A 17,403-nucleotide genomic window follows, 5' to 3' on the forward strand; every position below is an offset into this window, starting at 1 on the left:
GAAGTCTGGATTTGGAGCTTTTGGTGACTCCAGAGGGTTAACACTAAAATAAATGTGTAACAGAGTAAAAGATTTGCACCATAAAAAATATTATTTAATTATTGTTTGTATGCTGCCTTTTTCTATTTTATTTCCGATTCTGAGTTTATAGATGTTAGAAAATCATTTTTTACCAGTCTTGATATCATCACGGACAGTGGTGGAATGTAACCAAGTACATTTACTCAAGTACTGTACCGTACATTGAAAAATAACAATTTTGTACTTGAGTATTTCCACATATGTAACTTTATTCTTCTAATTCACTACATTTTAGGGGTAAATATTCTACTTTTCACTACAATTCATTTAGCTGCCAGCTTTAGTTACAAGTTACTTTTCAGGTTGAGATTTAACATGAAAGAATATGATAAATTTAAAATGATTACGCATGATATATATAAAACAATCGGAGTGTGGCCATTCTGCATAACAGGTACTTTTACTTTTGATACTTTAAGTACATTTTGATGCTGATACTTTTGTACTTTTACTGAAGTAAGTTTTGAATGCAGAATTTTTATTTCTAGTGGAGTAATTCTTCAGTGTGTTATTAGTACTTTTACTTAAGGGATCTGAATACTTTTTCCACCACTGATCAGAAAGAGTATTTGTATTTATTTATTTATTATCCTGCAGCTAGAAACAGAAAAAAAATACTTTAAGAAGAATCCAGGCATATGCATTTTTTTAATGGAGCTTAATGTCCGTTTTAAATGATAAAGTTATGCTATTGGTTCATGTATTTAAAAATGTTCTACTTTCATGTTTTTCCTGGATTATACTCTCCTTTATTTTTAACTTCTTAATGCCCCCTGGTGTAAGTGTGTTGGATTTTCTGGTAAGGAGAGTCAGTTTTATGTTCCCACAATGCACAACATGCAGGCAGTCTCAGCTGACGGTGGCAAGGCTCTGAATTATTTAAACTTTATTGCCTTTACTGTGCAATGAGACTAAATCTGAACAGTTCCTTAGTATTTAGGCACTTTCCTTCAAACACATGGTGAGACACACACACACACACACAGCAATATCTATTCTGTAAAACACTTATGACACGAACAGCAATCTGTTTCAGTCTTTAATAAAAGAGCATGTGAAAAAAATGGTTGATTAGATTATGAACTTGTTCTTTTGAGTTATATAAAATGAAACGCACAGTTAACATACACTGAGAAAATATACAGACATTAAACACAAAATGAAATATAGTAATCCCCCAACCTTAGACAGATTCTTAATACTTGCTGTGATACATGCAAACCTATAACTTTTTTAAACAAAAGCTGACACTTAGTGGCTGACTGCCCGATGCATCACACCAATTGAGTGCATCATTGTGTTAATATCACATATGAGGGGACAGCAGTGTGCTTTTTATCAAAAAGAAATCTACAGTATGGAGACAAAGTGGATATGGCAGGCATTGCACAGCAGGAAACAAATCACTGGCTACATTGTCATATATGATGGATACAGTGGCAAAGTGATGACATGTTGATGGATTTCAGAGTCCTGATCAGCAAATCTGAGCTGAGGAAAAGTTTATATTAGACTGCCAGGCGTACGTTTGGCGAATAGCCTCAAACTTTTCGATGAGTGATCTGAATGATGGGCGTTGTGCAGGATCTGCAGCCCAACACTGCTCCATAAGCGTCTTCACCTGTCGGTACAAAAAAAAAAATTGTAAAAATTCCATGCTATGCTACTCATAATACCAATACAATGTCAGTAGTGTTTAAAGGGCATATTACCTCAAGTGGGCAGTCTTTGGGACGAGGCAATCGCATGTTTTTCTCCAACAGTTTTATGAGTACCATCACAGTCATCTGTCCCTGGGCTCCCTCCATCATTTCAAAGAACTTCTACAAAAAAAAAAAGCACATTGTGCATTTAACACAGGGATTCAAACTTGACTCGATAAGTCTCCCATGTAAACATATGCAGGTTAGAGCTTGTTATAAGAGGCCAGTGATGACGTACTATTGGAGGGCTTTGGCGATGTTCACAGCGGGTCAGGATCTCATACAACGTGATGCCGAAGGACCAAATGTCAGAGGAAAAGGAAAACTTACTCTCCTTCAAGCACTCAATGGCATACCTGTACAGTGCAAAAAATACAGTTTAGTGGCAATGGAACAAAGCATCTAATAAGACTTCCTTTCAGCTTTGCATTTCATTTTAAATTAATGGACTCACAACAAACAAAACAGAAAGAAAACAGAAACCAGACATTTAATTAAAACACAAATCAGTCCTACCATTTCTAACCCCCTTGAAACCATTATACACATCCAAACCAATGCATTCAAAAAATATCTCTCATAAACATAGTTACTTTATTTCATTTTTTACTGTGCTTTAATCTTTAATACTTCGGAACAGCACTGACAGAAAAAGGGGACAGAAATAATTTAGTTGAAGTCCATGAAGAAAGTAAAGGGATTTTTTTTAAGAGTGACAACAAAAACTTTTCCACTTGCACTCATATTTTGTGCTCCGTCTCATTATTTTGAGGTCTGAAAGATACTTTTTCTAACTTAATTTATTCTGTGGCTTCAGTGATCCATTTTTTTTGTTTATTTTTTAAACAATTTAGTTTTATATGAATACTGTCTTTGAGGTCAAGCGTAGTTAAAGAAAGATCTGTTATGCAAATGCAAATCTCCCAGTTTACATTATTGTGGTGTGATTAGAATGACTACACTTGTTTGGATCATCACTTTATTTGTGATTCCAAACCAAATATATTTAATTTTATTAAGTCCCAAGTGCTGCATGAACTCACCAGAACACTGGACTGTCCCCATCCTCACGGACACGATAGTATATCTCGCCTTCAGGGATGTATTTTGTCAGGCCAAAGTCTCCGATCTTCACCACACTGTCATTTTCCACCAAGACATTACGGGCAGCCAGGTCTCGATGGATGTAGCGCTTCGAGTGCAAGTACTCCATACCCTTTAATCAAAAACAACATAAATAAACGATGGATACAATTACTGAGAGGGGGCAAAATGTGGGTTTCAAACTGAAAAACTTTAACAGTGTTTCTCTTTCCACCACTGGACTAAAACAACTGTTATATGGATTAACTTGTAATTTCTTTCATGTTCATGTCCTGTTTTAACATTTAAGGTTTTAAGCAAACTGTCTGAAAGACAATTGGATGACTTGTTGGGACTCTTGTTAAGATACATTCATTGGCTCCTCGGGATGTATTTTAATTTCAGCATCAGTGATGCAAACGTCTTACTTTGGATTTGGATAACCCCATCATCCTCAGCGGTACTTTGCATTTAGTTATGATGATCAAATGTACTAAGAGGGTAACATTATAATTGCTTGACATCAGCATGTTATCATTATTAGGGACCGAGCACTAACGGTGGGAGGACCCTATTGTAATTAGTATTGTTCTTTATAAAAGGCAACATCAAATAAAAAGCATACAATGTCAGGGCTGGACATCTACTGGTTGTCTGACAAAGATACAAAATATGTGAAAATCCAGAGCATGCGAAGTGATAATTTACTGGCCCTCTATGAGAAAACACTGTGCAGCGTAATGCTAGTGCAACTAAACTACTGAAACAGAATGAATTAATGACAATACACAGAAACCTGTAGTGCCTCAAAATGATGGATTATGTAGTTAAGGCAATTTCAACTGTATGGCAGTTTTCATATCGTACACAGCTTCATAACATAACCAGATTTTTCTGCAGTTTGCACACAGCCCCAGGCATATTGTAAAATCAAGTGGAAATATGGATGATTAGCACAAACATTTCCTCACCTGACAGATCTGCTGAGCAAACATTAGGCACTGAGGCACTCCCAGTTTCCGTTTGGGAAGGTACTCTTTCAAACTCCCCAGAGGAAGGTACTCCATGATCAGCTGCACCACTTGTCCGCCTGTCAATGGACAACACAACAGTGGTGATCCTCCTATTTCCTTTACTTTGCAAGGGCGAGAATGGCCTAATGCCTCATGCCCAGCATGCTGTGTGTTGAAAGCTCAGAATATTGACATAATGGGGAAACAGTGTTCAAATAGATTTTCAATATTTACAGAAGAACAGCAGGGAAGCAAAAATCAATTCCCTGAATCATCCACTGAGCACTGCAAGCTTAGAGAGAGTATTGAGCAAGCACTCCTTATCACACGTAGACACTGAGGACTCACCCAGTTCAGTGCAACAGCCTTTGTACTTGACGATGTTGCTGTGATAGAGGGACTTCAGGATCTCGATCTCTTTCATCCAGCCCTCAGGCACATGACCGTTCTCTTGTTTCAAAGCCTTCACCGCCACACGCTCCCCTGTCCCATCGTTGGCCGGGTCGTACAAGTAGAGAGTCACCTTTCCAAAGTGACCCTGGAGACAGAGCAATGAGCAGGGGATTAGTCTCTAACATACAGGAAGAAGAAAACTACAGGAGATGTGGTTCAACTATATGTATATATAGATGTTGTTGGAGCTATTTAGTTCTTTTTAGTATTTAGTTGTCTGTTTAGTTTATTATTAACAATGAGTATTGTTTGATTATTCTAGACGTTTGTTTATTTTGATAATATTTTGTTTTGCTAGTTAATTGTTTAGTTTAATCATCATTATTGTTTAGCATATTTAGTTTACATATTATATTTTGTGTTTTATGGAATTTGGGTTGGCACCATGGGCGCCTGATGTTATATAGGTAGGTAGGTAGACAGAGGGCCGTCATGCACCTGGGTGGGCCTATGGTTTTTTACCAGCGCGAAGATAGGCAGCAGGAGCCATGTTTCTTTCTTCTTTTGTTTGCTTGCTCGCAATGGACAAAATAAACCTTTGGATCTATCAATCATGCATGGACATCACCTTCTTTGCCTGCGTACACCACACGCTCATGGTGCATCAGTGGCATTTTGATTAAGTTTGTTTTAAGTTTAATTTTGGTTTTTTTTTCGGACAAAATTGCCACTACAGATGTATTTCAACTCACCTCTCCCAAAACCCGCATCATTTTCAGGTAGCGCTTATGGAACACACTCGGGTCTGTGTCAGGGAGAGTTTCACTGGGGGATATATCTGGATCTGTACACAGAAAAAAAAAAAGCTAATTATCGAATGTACCAACACAGGTTGAGAGAAAAACAAAAAGAAAGGCAAGCAAGTAAAGAAGCACTTTTGATCATGATTTCTGTGAGCTCTCTGAGCACAGTGAGGAACGAAGGCCTCTCCATCGGTTCGTAGGTCAGACACATGCTGATGAAGCTGGCCAGTTCTTGGGAGGACGGTTCAGCCAAACGGCCCTTTTGCTGATAAAAGCGCTCTTTCTGTTCGGGCGAGAAAGGTTATATGGGACAATTAGAAATCAGAGGTATAAAATGGGCAGGTGCAGACTGTGGCTGTTGGAAGAGAAATTAAAGGGCCTACCTCGGACAAAGTGCTGCCACTCATGGGAAGGTCGCCATTGTTGCAGATTTCAAGCAGAGTAACACCAAAGCTCCACTGGTCAGCAGCATTGCCAATGAGTGCACCGCTATCAACACATTCAGGGGCGATCCATGGAATACGCTCAAGACGCTCTGCAGGGAAGAATAGGCATAATTAAACACTGAAGTTACATGAATCATGTTATGGTGATCTTAAGCTCTGTGAAAACGGCAGAATTTTGTTTATGGAAACTTAACAAATCTGTAAAATTGTTATTTTAATTTTATATTATTTTACCTTAAGAGTTAAACCAAGTTGGTTTTCTTTGTAATGTCAGCAGATACAGAAAAAATGGTGCTTTACGAGCTCCTCTGACAAAACTTAACAGGATGAAGAAACAGTTAAAGAAAAGCAGTTTGATATGTGCGCCTTTATTTACAACCCAGTCAGATCTCTTCATCCTTCCAATGGACATTTTTTTCTTTTCTAAGGATGTCTGGATCTACGGGTGCTTTCCATTTGTACTGTGAAGTTGGAATTCCCTAGTTCCCATTCGTAAATTTCAACTGGAATTCCCCCTGAAGATAGAAAATCCAAGTTGGCTGCTCCATGTAGAAACAGCAGTGTAAGTTGTAGTAATGTACTGTGTTTATTAGCACTTCTGTTTTATTTATTCCTCATTACATCAGTCCTCTACACAGTAATGTTCCAGTTCTAACTGTGGACATTGGCACTGCGTTTAGTGTGTGCAAAAATACTGCATAACAGCTGGTGTTACTGACAATGGTTAACCTGGGAAGAGGAAGTTGCTCCACACTGTGAGAGACGTCATTCTCATCACCGACTTGCAATTTCCAAAGTAAATGGAACCACATCTGTCATTTCGCAACACCCAAATGAAAAAAACTTGTTTGATTGGATGTCTACAAGCCAAGGAAGTGCCAAGAACATTTAAATCAACTGGCTATATTGTAAAAGTACATAATTTGGGTGTTGAAAGTGAACATGAAATGTTACATTACTTATACATGTCAAAATATATGAAAGATTTATAGCTTTTACCCAGGATTTTTTCCAACTTTTCTGATTAGATTTTGTAATGACACTATTAACTTATACAAACACACAACACATATATACCCATAATTGATATGGGTAAACCATCATGAAAATACTATTTTTGTGGGGAAAAAAAGGTATTAAGAAACTATAATAAAATATAAAGTTTTGTTTTTTTAAATTGGTGGTTGTTTCTTTTTTGCTTATGATATTTAAATGCATACAGAGTAGAAATCCATCAATATAATTTGGGTTCTGAATGGATTCAATGACACATAGAGAGATAAAACTGCAAGACAACAGGAAATAAGTCACAGGAAATGGTCTAGTTTAAGTTTCCTGTTTCCTAAATCTGATTAAAAAAAGTCAGAATAGCACAGAAAATACAGAATACAAAACTGTTGCTTTTGCTTGTAAAGTGAGATTAAAGAGTCTGTGTAAAATGACTGTGTTACTGACCTTCCCGTGAAAGGACACTAAAGGCGATTCCTGGGTCACTCAGCTTGACGAAAGGAGTCGTGCCATGCTCCAAACCACGCCTCGCAACCAGGATGTTCTTGGCACAGACGTTTCCATGAACCAGCCGTTTGGCCTCCTACAATAACGGAAATGGTATCATGTTTTTGGGAGGCAAAATAAGTATAACACAAATTATTAACGGCGTTAGTAAACAGGCAAAAATGAGCATCACATGCAGCACGCTTATCGTAAAGTTTGGTCTGATAATAACATTATGTTACTTCCTGCCTGCAGCTCAAAACATGTCCAGTTGGAGATCTGCACTACCTCTTTCTGATATGCAAAACATTTTAGCTGCTGATTGTAAACTAAAACTATCTTTAGATATATTATTAGATTATATTTTGCTTCTTTCCTACAGAATGATAGTACTATTAAGTTGCTTTTTTTACAGTCACCTTAATATTTTTTACTGTTCATTTGGTTACTTATTTAATATCTTAAGAGTTTTATATTTTTTTTTTAACATTTTATTATATCTTCTTTTTACAGTTTACTTGCTCTTCTTTTCTTTTCTTTTTTTACAACTTACATTTTTTTTCTCTTGTTATTGCACTATGCCCTTTGCTGCTTTAACAATGCAAATTTCTCCCCTATGGAACATTTATGGGATATTTATTGTGCAGCACTTACATTACCTCACTCTTGAATCACTTAAAGGACTACTTAGCAGTATCATCATGTTAGTGAATTGTATTGAATAATACATCTGTGGCATTAAAAAAAAAAAAGTAGTGTTTGAACTCACAAGATAATTGAGGGCACTGGCAAGTTGTTTTGCAACAATGAATTTCCACTGAGGAGTCACAGATGCCTTTTCTTTGCGAAGAAAAACGTCGAGAGGCCCGAACTCCACAAATTCTTCCACCATGATGTCTGTAAAGCAAGATGAACAACAAACTAGAGGCCCTCTCTAAAACGGAACAGGGCGAGAACGGTTTTGCATATGTGTCACAGCTCACTTGGTACTGTGATCCTAAATTTGACTACAAACACAAATCATCTGGTTTTGATGGGGAAGTAGAAACAAAGAAGTCAAACACCTAAAAGCAAAACATGAACTTGTTAAAGTTTATAGCTCTTACTTTCAGATCCTTTGACTGACACGCCATGTACAAACACCAGATGACTGTGGGACACCTGGCTCATGAGACTTGCAGTTTCCAAAAATCCCTAAGAAAGACAAAAGGAGTCAGGATGACAGTAGATCAGACATGTTAATACTTACATACCATTAAATAGATCGTTTGGATTTTTTTAAAGTGGGGTTGTAAGAGGTACTGATCCATAGTCAGTGTATTACCTACAGTAGATAGCAGTATTATGTCCCAAATTTGGAGAAGCTTTAAACCAGACTCCTTTGACAAAAACAATAATTTTGCCTTGCAGAATATGGGAGTTTCTGGTCTACCACTGACTGAATTGGTTAGTTTGTTTGTGTTATTGTGTGACTTTGGTGTTTTTAAGAGTTAGTTTAGAATCACCACAACACAAACAAACTAACCAACTGAGGCAGCGGTAGACCAGCAACTCCTGTGTTCTGCAAGGTAAAGTTATGGTTTTAGTCAATGGAGTCTGGTGAGTTTGAGGAGAGCACAGTTGGATATAGTGGCTTCAGGTTCCCATCAGAAAACAGTGAAAACACTCTAAATATAATGTACACATAAACTAATATTATGGTTAAGTTAGGGTGACCAAGCGTCCTCTTTTGCCCGGACATGTCCACTTTTTACGTCCTGTCCGGGGCGTCCGGCCGGGTTTTATAAATTCACGAAAATGTCCGGTGTTCACTGTTTTTCATAGGACCAGTACACGTGCACGTAAATTGACCGGCGCTTTGCACAAAATTTTGCGAGACGTAATTACCAAGAGGCTGCCTCGTGGGCGGGTCAGTGCCGTGCACCCACACAGAGAGAGACAGAGAGCAGAGCAGACAGACGGCATATCGAACAGCGGAGCAGCATTACACGGGAAATGCCGAAGCGTAAGTGCAGCTTCACAGATGAACGGAAAAAAAAATTTCCGACGTACCGTCCCGGTCGGGACAGGTGGGAGGCGGAGTGCACCGTGTGCAATGCTGGCACATATGTCTCAGTGTCTAATAAAGGTGCTGGAGATCTCAAAGCTCAAAGACAACTAAAGATGAAAAGTATAGATCCTTTTTGTTTGTTAAGTTAGTATCTTTGTGAGACTCTTCTATTATTTATCTTATTGCAGTTATTAAGAGATATATTGTTGATGCTAGATTTTCTAACCGAAGAGTTCATATTTAGAACATTATTTCATATTATTTATTAATTTATTTGAAAAGAGTCTACAAGAGCTATTATTTTGTTACAGGTTTTTACAGATTTCATTTTATTTTATTATAGAAGTTAATTTTGCACCATTGAAGCAAAATAAAGCATGTTCATCAACCTCCGAGAAGCCTGTCTGAATTTGTGTCTCGAGGCCGTGCCGATTGTCCTCTTTTTTGGATATCAAAATATGGACACCCTAGGTTAAGTACCTCACACAACTTATCTCTTTCAGGATACAAAAAGATCATAGTGCTTACTATATCAATATCTTTGTCGCTTTGGTCAAGGATCTTAAGAACCACTGGGATCCCTTTGCGGTCATTTAGGTTGTTGTTGGACTCATCATCCATATCATTTTCTCCTCCACCTTGCACCATCAGAGTTCCTGAGTAGATGTTAGTTCTTGTCCCACGGCCCAAATGCTGTTTCTGCACACAAAGACAAACAACATCTATTGGTCAGTTACAGAGCGGAGAACAACAAAGCTTAACCAGATGGTAAAATGAACATGGTCTCCCCTACCTGTACAATGTCTCTGTCCTTTATCTGGTGGAAGCGTACTTGGTTGAGGGAGTTCAGGTTCATGGTTTCAGTGTGAACACCTTGCCTCATCACCAGGAGGTTGGACAGCTCTACATCACACAGACACACATAGGTAAACCTTGGGATCCAAATATACCACATCATCTAGAATTGAAAAGCTAACATAAACACACACCTGCTTGTTTTGGCCAACAGCATCTTTTGACAGTAAAGCTGTCTGAACCAGATTTAAGTACAAAGGTCTTCAGGCTTTCTGTGAGCTCCTTCACGCTGGAAAATTCTCGATCCCAGCCTTCCAGACAGAACTTCGAACCCTTGAGCTGAATCCGAAACTGCTTGTGGCTTGGCTTTGATCCATTCTATGAGCGACAAGTACATTTAACACGAGCACACACATTTTCACGCACTTTATTGACATGAATGTTGACCGTCACTGCCCTGCAATCATTTCTAGAGAGGAATATGGATGTTGACTCACCCCATTTTTGTTCAGGACAGCGAGGATGATGCGGTGATAGTCGAGGCCACTCCAACGTACGAGGAAAGCTCCCTCCTCCGCTGCCTCCTTTTTAAGCTTCAGCAGCACAAAATCGTCACTGGAAACACACCAGAGTTGTGATATAATGCACTGTGTTACCTCTATAGCCTGCTTGTGGCTGTATGTGCATGTGTGAGAAGAGAAGAAGACTCACTGCATCGGTCCATGCAGTCCATTTGCTATACTCAGCACTACCCTTGGGGGAGCCACTTCAAGACAAAGATAGTTGTGGGCGAAAGCAGTCAGCCGGTTGTATCCATCTAGGAGGGAGATGAAGGAACGGGCCTCCTGGCTGGAGTTCATCTGAACCTCCTACATACACACACAGAAACACCACTAGCTTACAATCAGAGCTCCCACCTACAAACACATACAAATTCAAAACAAAATAAAAAGCCTGAAGCGTACCAAAACCAAAAGCTCTTATATCATGTCTAGGCATGCAAAGCTCTTATATATATACTATAAGAATCTAGGGAATCTAGGCATGCATGCATATTGTACCATAGTGGCTTCTCATCGGTTTTGTCCAATGTAACCTACAGGTCTGCAAATGACCTCAAGTACCCATTCACTGATGACACATGTTCCAAATGTGCTCATTTGAAATGGTTTTAGACAATATTTTATGATATTAATTGTATAAAGAAATATTTTGGTAACACTTTAAATTAAGGTCCTTGTAATAACCATTAATTAACAAGTAATAAGCATCTTGTAAGTCCTTACAAGATGCTTATTAACAGTATTGTGTGTTTATAAGCTTATATAAGTGTCAATAATGGCATTACAAATACCCTTGACCCACCCATTAGGTCTTTGCCATGCCTTTATTAATCTTATTTTTTTTGCTTATTGATATTAAAATATACTTTATTGCTCATCTATTATAAGTTAACTATAAGTTAACTATGCTTTTTGCAACTACCGGATCTAAAGCGAGAACAATGCCTTATTACTTGTTAATTAATGGTTATTAAGGACCTTATTATAAAGCGTTACCAATATTTTTTGTACAAATGAATAATATTAAGATCTCTTTGTTCAAATCCATTTGTTCTACTAGAACTTTAAGGCAGCAGAAACTGAACATTTCAACCATTTATCTGTTACTTTAATCTTAGTATTTGAATGGTTTATCCCCAGCCCTTAGCTATTTCCACCTTTACTTGATATGTTTAATGAAAGCTATTTCAACAATTTATCTCTTATATTTAGGTCACTGCTTCAACTGTTTTTCCATTTAATTAGCTATCTATTTCAAGCATTTTTCTGATATGTTAACTGTTTTTCCATTACATAGCTATTTCAACACACCAGTACTTATAGTTATCTTATCTAACTATTCATTCGTGTTAACTACTTGAACAGTTTATCTCTGTTTTTAGCCATTTATCTGATATATCAAATGCAAGCAATTTTACAATGTTTAGCAAAAACTTTCAGCAGTTTATCCATATTCATACATATCAATTTCAGCTGTTAATCTCTTAAATTAGTTTTAGCTTCCTAACACAATCATTAATCTGATATTTAAACCTCACTATGTGCAGGGTTCATTCCTTTTAGCTATTTTGACCTTCTATCCAAGACATTAGGATAAAAACTAGCTACTCGAAGAGCTGTTGCAACACTTTATGCACGACTTAGCCATTTAAACCATTTACTTTATTTATTATTACCCTATCTAACCTTTAATAAATGTCTTTTGGCTCATTATTTCAACCATTATGCAATACTTTATCTAACTTTTTGACTTCTCTGTTAGCTCCATAGCTTCACACACACTCAGTCTAGTGTAGAGATGTTAATTTGCTTCTTTTAGCTACTCTACAATCTTTGTATATATCCCCTGCTAAATGCTGAAGTAGTACAAGTGCCCCTGGATGCTAATCCACCCTGAACAGTATATCAGACTCTTTAAAAGACTGAACAGTAGAATGCCTTAATATGCAACATATCAATTAAACTAATGCATCACAGGCGCATTTACCAATTAAAATAATGCACTGCAGCTTTTACATAAAGGATAAACAAGTGCTCTCACCATGCAGTGGTTGTCCTGAGTGCTAATGCACACTCTATCTTCAGTGATGGCTATGTGAGTTATTTCAGGGAAATCACAGAAGAAGGTCCATTTGTTGGGAGTGTTTGCGTTCTGTTGGCTCGACTGCTGTTTTGTTTTCTTCATGTAGTCATTCCTCATGTAAGGGTTTGCCTGCGCCTAGGTTAAAAAAGACTGAATGAACAAAATGTACGCACTAGCCAAATACATGGCATGTCACAGAATGATATCATCAGGAGCGTGAAATTGCGTTTTGACAAACCTTCTGACCCGACAAATCCCTCCATTGAAGCCCCTTGGTGCCGGACACCATTATCTCATGTGTGGGGGGGCCTTTGAAGTTGTCCTTGGAGGCACCCTGCGCATGGTTGGAGTTGGAGTAGGAGCTGCTTTCATCCCCATCCTCTCTCAGCTCCAGATGAGACACAGCAAAGGTCTCTGTTCCAAAGCGTGGGGCCAAGTGTTCGAGAGTAGATATGTATTTATACATAATCTCATGGAGGCCCAGCCGCCCCGTGTCCACAGTGTGTTGCTGGAAGGTCCGCACAAACTCCCCAAACACCCTCCGGATCCTGATTTTTGTCAGGAAGTTGTCTCTGGAAATGTGTTTGGCGAAAGACCTTGGAATGCAGCCCAAGAAGCTGAAAGATGAATAAATATTTTGATTGTACCTGGATCTAGTGAGGAAATTAGATTAAAAGCTTTGATGAAACTGGATTGTCACAGTAGAAGAAAATAGGATAAAAATAACAGAATTAAAAACAACCTAATTATAATGAGACAAATAGTCATCTAATCATCACAACACATTCAAATTAATACAGAATTAAACATTTTGGTTGACAAATGTACAGATTTAAATGCAATTAGTCATTGCTGCTATTTTACAGTGCCATACCCCCCTTTAATGTAATTACCTGACTTTTTCTGCAACGTCTTGTAAGGTACTGCCGGTTTGCATCGCCTGGTGTGAGAGCTGAAGCACAGCCATCCCCAAGCTCTCATTCTTAAAGCTGCTCAGCTCTTCCTCTGTCTGAACTTCTTCCATCTCTATTACTTCGTTCACAAATTCATATTTAGCCTTTTGGAGAAGCAAAGAGGTTAGGCACTTAATTACTATAAACACAACAAAAAAGTAAACCATAAAAATATTTTTTATACCAACCTGGTGGAACAAGTATTCTAAGGATGTGATTTCAAGCAGAGGAGAACCCTCCGGATTTGTTCCAGATCTGAGAGCATAACGGGATACCTTTGGCTCCTTATTTAGTCCATGCCAGTTCCGAAAGTAAAACCTAAATGCAAGGAAACCAGACAAACAATTTGAATATTTTCAGTGTGATTCATCTGGCATCATTTCAATTTTGATACAATACTTATAGGGTGCTTCAAACTACTGAAACCAAAAATGTTCAGACTCTTGAAGCCAAAGTGAAGCCATGGTATAGTTTACACACTGTGACAATGGGATTGTTTCATTTCATATATTTCAAATTTTGACAAAACCTGATATTAAAAAAACATACTGGAGAGCTCTTACGCTACCACAGAAAAAAGGAAATATGTGAAATAGGATGATTTGTTCTTTCTTCTCTTCTCTGTTTTTACTAACAACCTGCACACAGTGCTGGTATAGAAAAGTCACTCACTGGACATACACCAACACATTTGTAATAACGTTAATAATTTTTCTGTTCTTAAACATTAAAAATTGTTCATAAAACACATTTTTCATAATATTATTATTGCTTTTAGTATTATTTCCTTTTTTTGTCTACTGTTGCTGCACTCTCAATGGGTTTCGCATGTATAAATAAAATAAAATCTTATTACAGATCTGTTTCTTTTTTTACAGCTTTGGTACTTTGATACTATTAAATCTGTAATTAACAGAGAGCGTACAGTTTTACACACACAGTATTGAAACGTCAATACTCTCGACAACCTTATACAGAGTTATAAAAATAGCTTCTGTGCTTTTCATACAATCAATCGAATAAATAAAAGAGAGCATGTGGTTTTAAACACATGGTACTGAAAAAGTATCAAAACATCAATACTTATACAGCATTATAAAAAAAATGCTTTGGTACTTTTCACACTATTGAAAGCATAATAAATGGAGCTCATATAATTTGTTATAAAGACAAAGACTGACCTCATACAGTAGTGAAGTATGTGGCTTGAGTTGTCTTGGCTGAAGTCGTGGTTAGGGCTGTACCAGCAGCGTAATTGTGGATTGTACAGAGCGAACAACACATGGCACAGAGGAGTTATCCCTGGGGAACAACACACAGGATGTTACACACACACACACACACACACACTCCCCCACCAGCAGGCCGAAATAACCACATAAAAAAGTCACTTTCACTTTGCTCTGTGTGGGTCAGTTGGTCACTCTCACCTACTGCCTCTGCAGCCGAGATGCACAGCTCCTCTGCTGTGACTCTCCCACTTGTGTGGGACAAATATCTCTCCCCTTCCTTTGACCAGAACAGGTAAACATGGATGCCAGGACCCTGAGGGGGCTCACTCAGGCCCGGAGATGTCCCCGATCTTGAACGCCTCGACCACCCACTTCTGGACATGGTGGGGACGGCCAAATCACTGACACAGAGACACAAACATATCGTCACCCTCTTAAAATAATCACTCATTTTTTCAAGTTTTGCAGGAAACACAAAAAACTTCACCAAAAGTGTAACATATGACATTTATTGATCATTTCACTCAAAAAGGATGTAACAAAGGATGGCTGTTGGCACAGTAATAACATTGTGTGTAAATCATGCAACTTAAGAGAAATAAATGACTTAGGCAATTTTTTGAACATGCCTTAATGACTTAAGCAAGATACTGTAACACTTTACTTTGAAGGTGTCTACATAAGAGTCACGCAAGCCTGTCAGAAACATGACATGACAAGTATCATGCGCAATAATGTTACTGCAAAGTGTCATTAATGTTCATGACACATCCCATGTCATGTTTATGACACGCTCATGCCATTCTTATGTAGACACCTTAGAGTAAAGTGTTACCAATATTAGTGTCAACAATAAAACACTGATAAACTAAACTGATAACTAAACAATCTCCCTCTAGCTCTTCTTTGCTGGGTTCTGATACCTATGAATGTGGCAAATTGTCAAAGAAGTGATGATCTTAAAGGGGTAAAATCACATGATCTGATCAACTGAGGATGTAGGCGATTTTACCATAGGTGGCCAGCGTCATGAGGAGATGATTTAGGTAAAAATTATAGTGTGACGATATCATTATAAAGCACTTTATATGACTGTAAGGTTGATCAGCTGTTGCATCGTATGGAATCACGTACGCATTCAGACCTACGTAAACACAACGTAAAATAATTTTTAAAGCGACACCTTTTTATTCAACAACATATTCGGTATTAATATTTTAAATTACGATCAGTTTGGAGCACTATACTGTTTGTAAAAAAAATGTAAAAATAACTTAAAAAATATTACGTAGGAGTAATGAGATGAATTTGTCACGGCCTTCCGGGGATTATCCCTCCTCTAACTTGTTTACATGAAAGCACTATAGCACAACAACAGGTCTCTCTCGACATTCATTTTTATATGGATATAAAACACACTGACTGCGTCATCGAGTGACCCAGAAACACGCACCCATTTAATTCCACGGTGTATCCGATGCCATGACAAGGAATTATGAACATATTATAATAAGCATGTCGATAAAAACTTAACGAGTGTGACAAATAAGTATCTTACCATTTATCGGTGAGCTTTTTTACGGTGTTACATAAGAAGATAACACGGTGAGTTGAGCGGACAGTCTGCCTTCATTATCTCGTGAGCGTATTTCCCCCTTCGCCTACTCTCGGCTTCTCGTGAACTGCGAGCGAGAGACATCGCTGGTTCCTGATACCAACCTATTGGTCACTCCCTCTCCTGTACTGTGTGTAAACGTGTACAATAAAGAAAGTTGAAAAAAAAAAAAACAGAAAAAAAGTCCCTCCCTCCAGTAGGCATGCGCACACGGGCTGACCTTTCAAAATAAACGTCGAGAATAGAACTCCCTTCCCTCGTATGCTGTCCCTTCCTGTCTGTTTGTATGTGTGTCTTATCTTCCTTTTATTCCATTTTTCTTCTTATATATGGTTATCTTCATTCGTGTATTTGTTTATTTTCTATTTGTTTTGTTTTGTGTATTTTGACTATATCATTTTGGTGTTTATATTTATTTTGTACTTGCCTAGTCTATGGATGTATTGGATTAACTGATGTGTGCTCTGACAGCTGATATAATTATGCATCCAAGGAAAATCCAATAAAAATAATTTTGAAAGAGAATAGAACTGCTAAAATAATTTTAAAATATTTTTTTTTTATTTATTCAGGCAAGTCATTAAGAATAGATTGTTAAATAATAAAAACTATAATAAACAAATTTATAATCATACACTGATCCGTGGAAAGATATTTGGAGATGTATCTTGGATAATATTACCTGTAATTTTCCAAAACAATATATGAAAAAAGTATTTTGTAATTAGGGCTGGCACAGTATCAGATTTTCACTACATGGCCAGAATAATTCACAGTAACAATATTGTTAGGAGAGAGTCTGTTACCAATAACACTATATGGTGAAAAGGCAACCAGATTAATAAAAAAGCCCATGAAAATAATTGCAGAGGGAATGTATTATTTACATGATGCCATCATATGAATATTATCAACATCATATATCAATAGTTTATATTTTAAATATCACGGTTATCGATTATGTTATATCGGGACACCACTATTTCTAATCAATCTCATATTTTTGATTGTTCTGAATTTATAAATGTGAATTTACTATGTGACCACAACTTTTTCATATTTTGACCTGATATAAGATGAAAAGTACAGGTGTCTT

General features: G+C 37.5%; 1 protein-coding gene across 1 annotated transcript; it reads right to left on the bottom strand.

Moving 5' to 3' along the window:
• Positions 1-1,107: 1,107 nt before the first annotated feature.
• Positions 1,108-16,408, bottom strand: tyk2 (tyrosine kinase 2). Its single transcript, XM_059348053.1, has 24 exons — positions 16,251-16,408; positions 14,891-15,093; positions 14,642-14,762; positions 13,649-13,778; positions 13,401-13,564; positions 12,746-13,124; positions 12,466-12,642; positions 10,573-10,730; positions 10,359-10,476; positions 10,056-10,239; positions 9,860-9,969; positions 9,595-9,765; positions 8,123-8,210; positions 7,786-7,913; positions 6,978-7,113; positions 5,460-5,611; positions 5,209-5,359; positions 5,026-5,117; positions 4,229-4,418; positions 3,839-3,957; positions 2,828-3,000; positions 2,023-2,140; positions 1,794-1,904; positions 1,108-1,702 (listed from the first exon to the last, which is right to left on the bottom strand). The coding sequence occupies exons 2-24, from the start codon at positions 15,072-15,074 to the stop codon at positions 1,559-1,561; spliced, it is 3,498 nt and encodes a 1,165-aa protein (XP_059204036.1). The 5' UTR covers positions 15,075-15,093; positions 16,251-16,408; the 3' UTR covers positions 1,108-1,558.
• Between the last annotated feature and the right edge of the window lie 995 nt (positions 16,409-17,403).

The sequence above is a fragment of the Centropristis striata genome, chromosome 13, assembly GCF_030273125.1.
Source record: "Centropristis striata isolate RG_2023a ecotype Rhode Island chromosome 13, C.striata_1.0, whole genome shotgun sequence".
Lineage (NCBI taxonomy): Eukaryota > Metazoa > Chordata > Actinopteri > Perciformes > Serranidae > Centropristis > Centropristis striata.

Bases quoted from the DNA above. Each gene is read 5' to 3' on its own strand.
- tyk2 (XM_059348053.1), bottom strand. From the start codon at position 15,074: ATGTCCAGAAGTGGGTGGTCGAGGCGTTCAAGATCGGGGACATCTCCG. The intron at 14,763-14,890 runs GTGAGAGTGACC...GTTGTTCCCCAG, and splicing joins CTCGGCTGCAGAGGCAGTAG to GGATAACTCCTCTGTGCCAT. The intron at 4,419-5,025 runs GTGAGTTGAAAT...CTCTGTCTCCAG, and splicing joins TGATGCGGGTTTTGGGAGAG to GGTCACTTTGGAAAGGTGAC.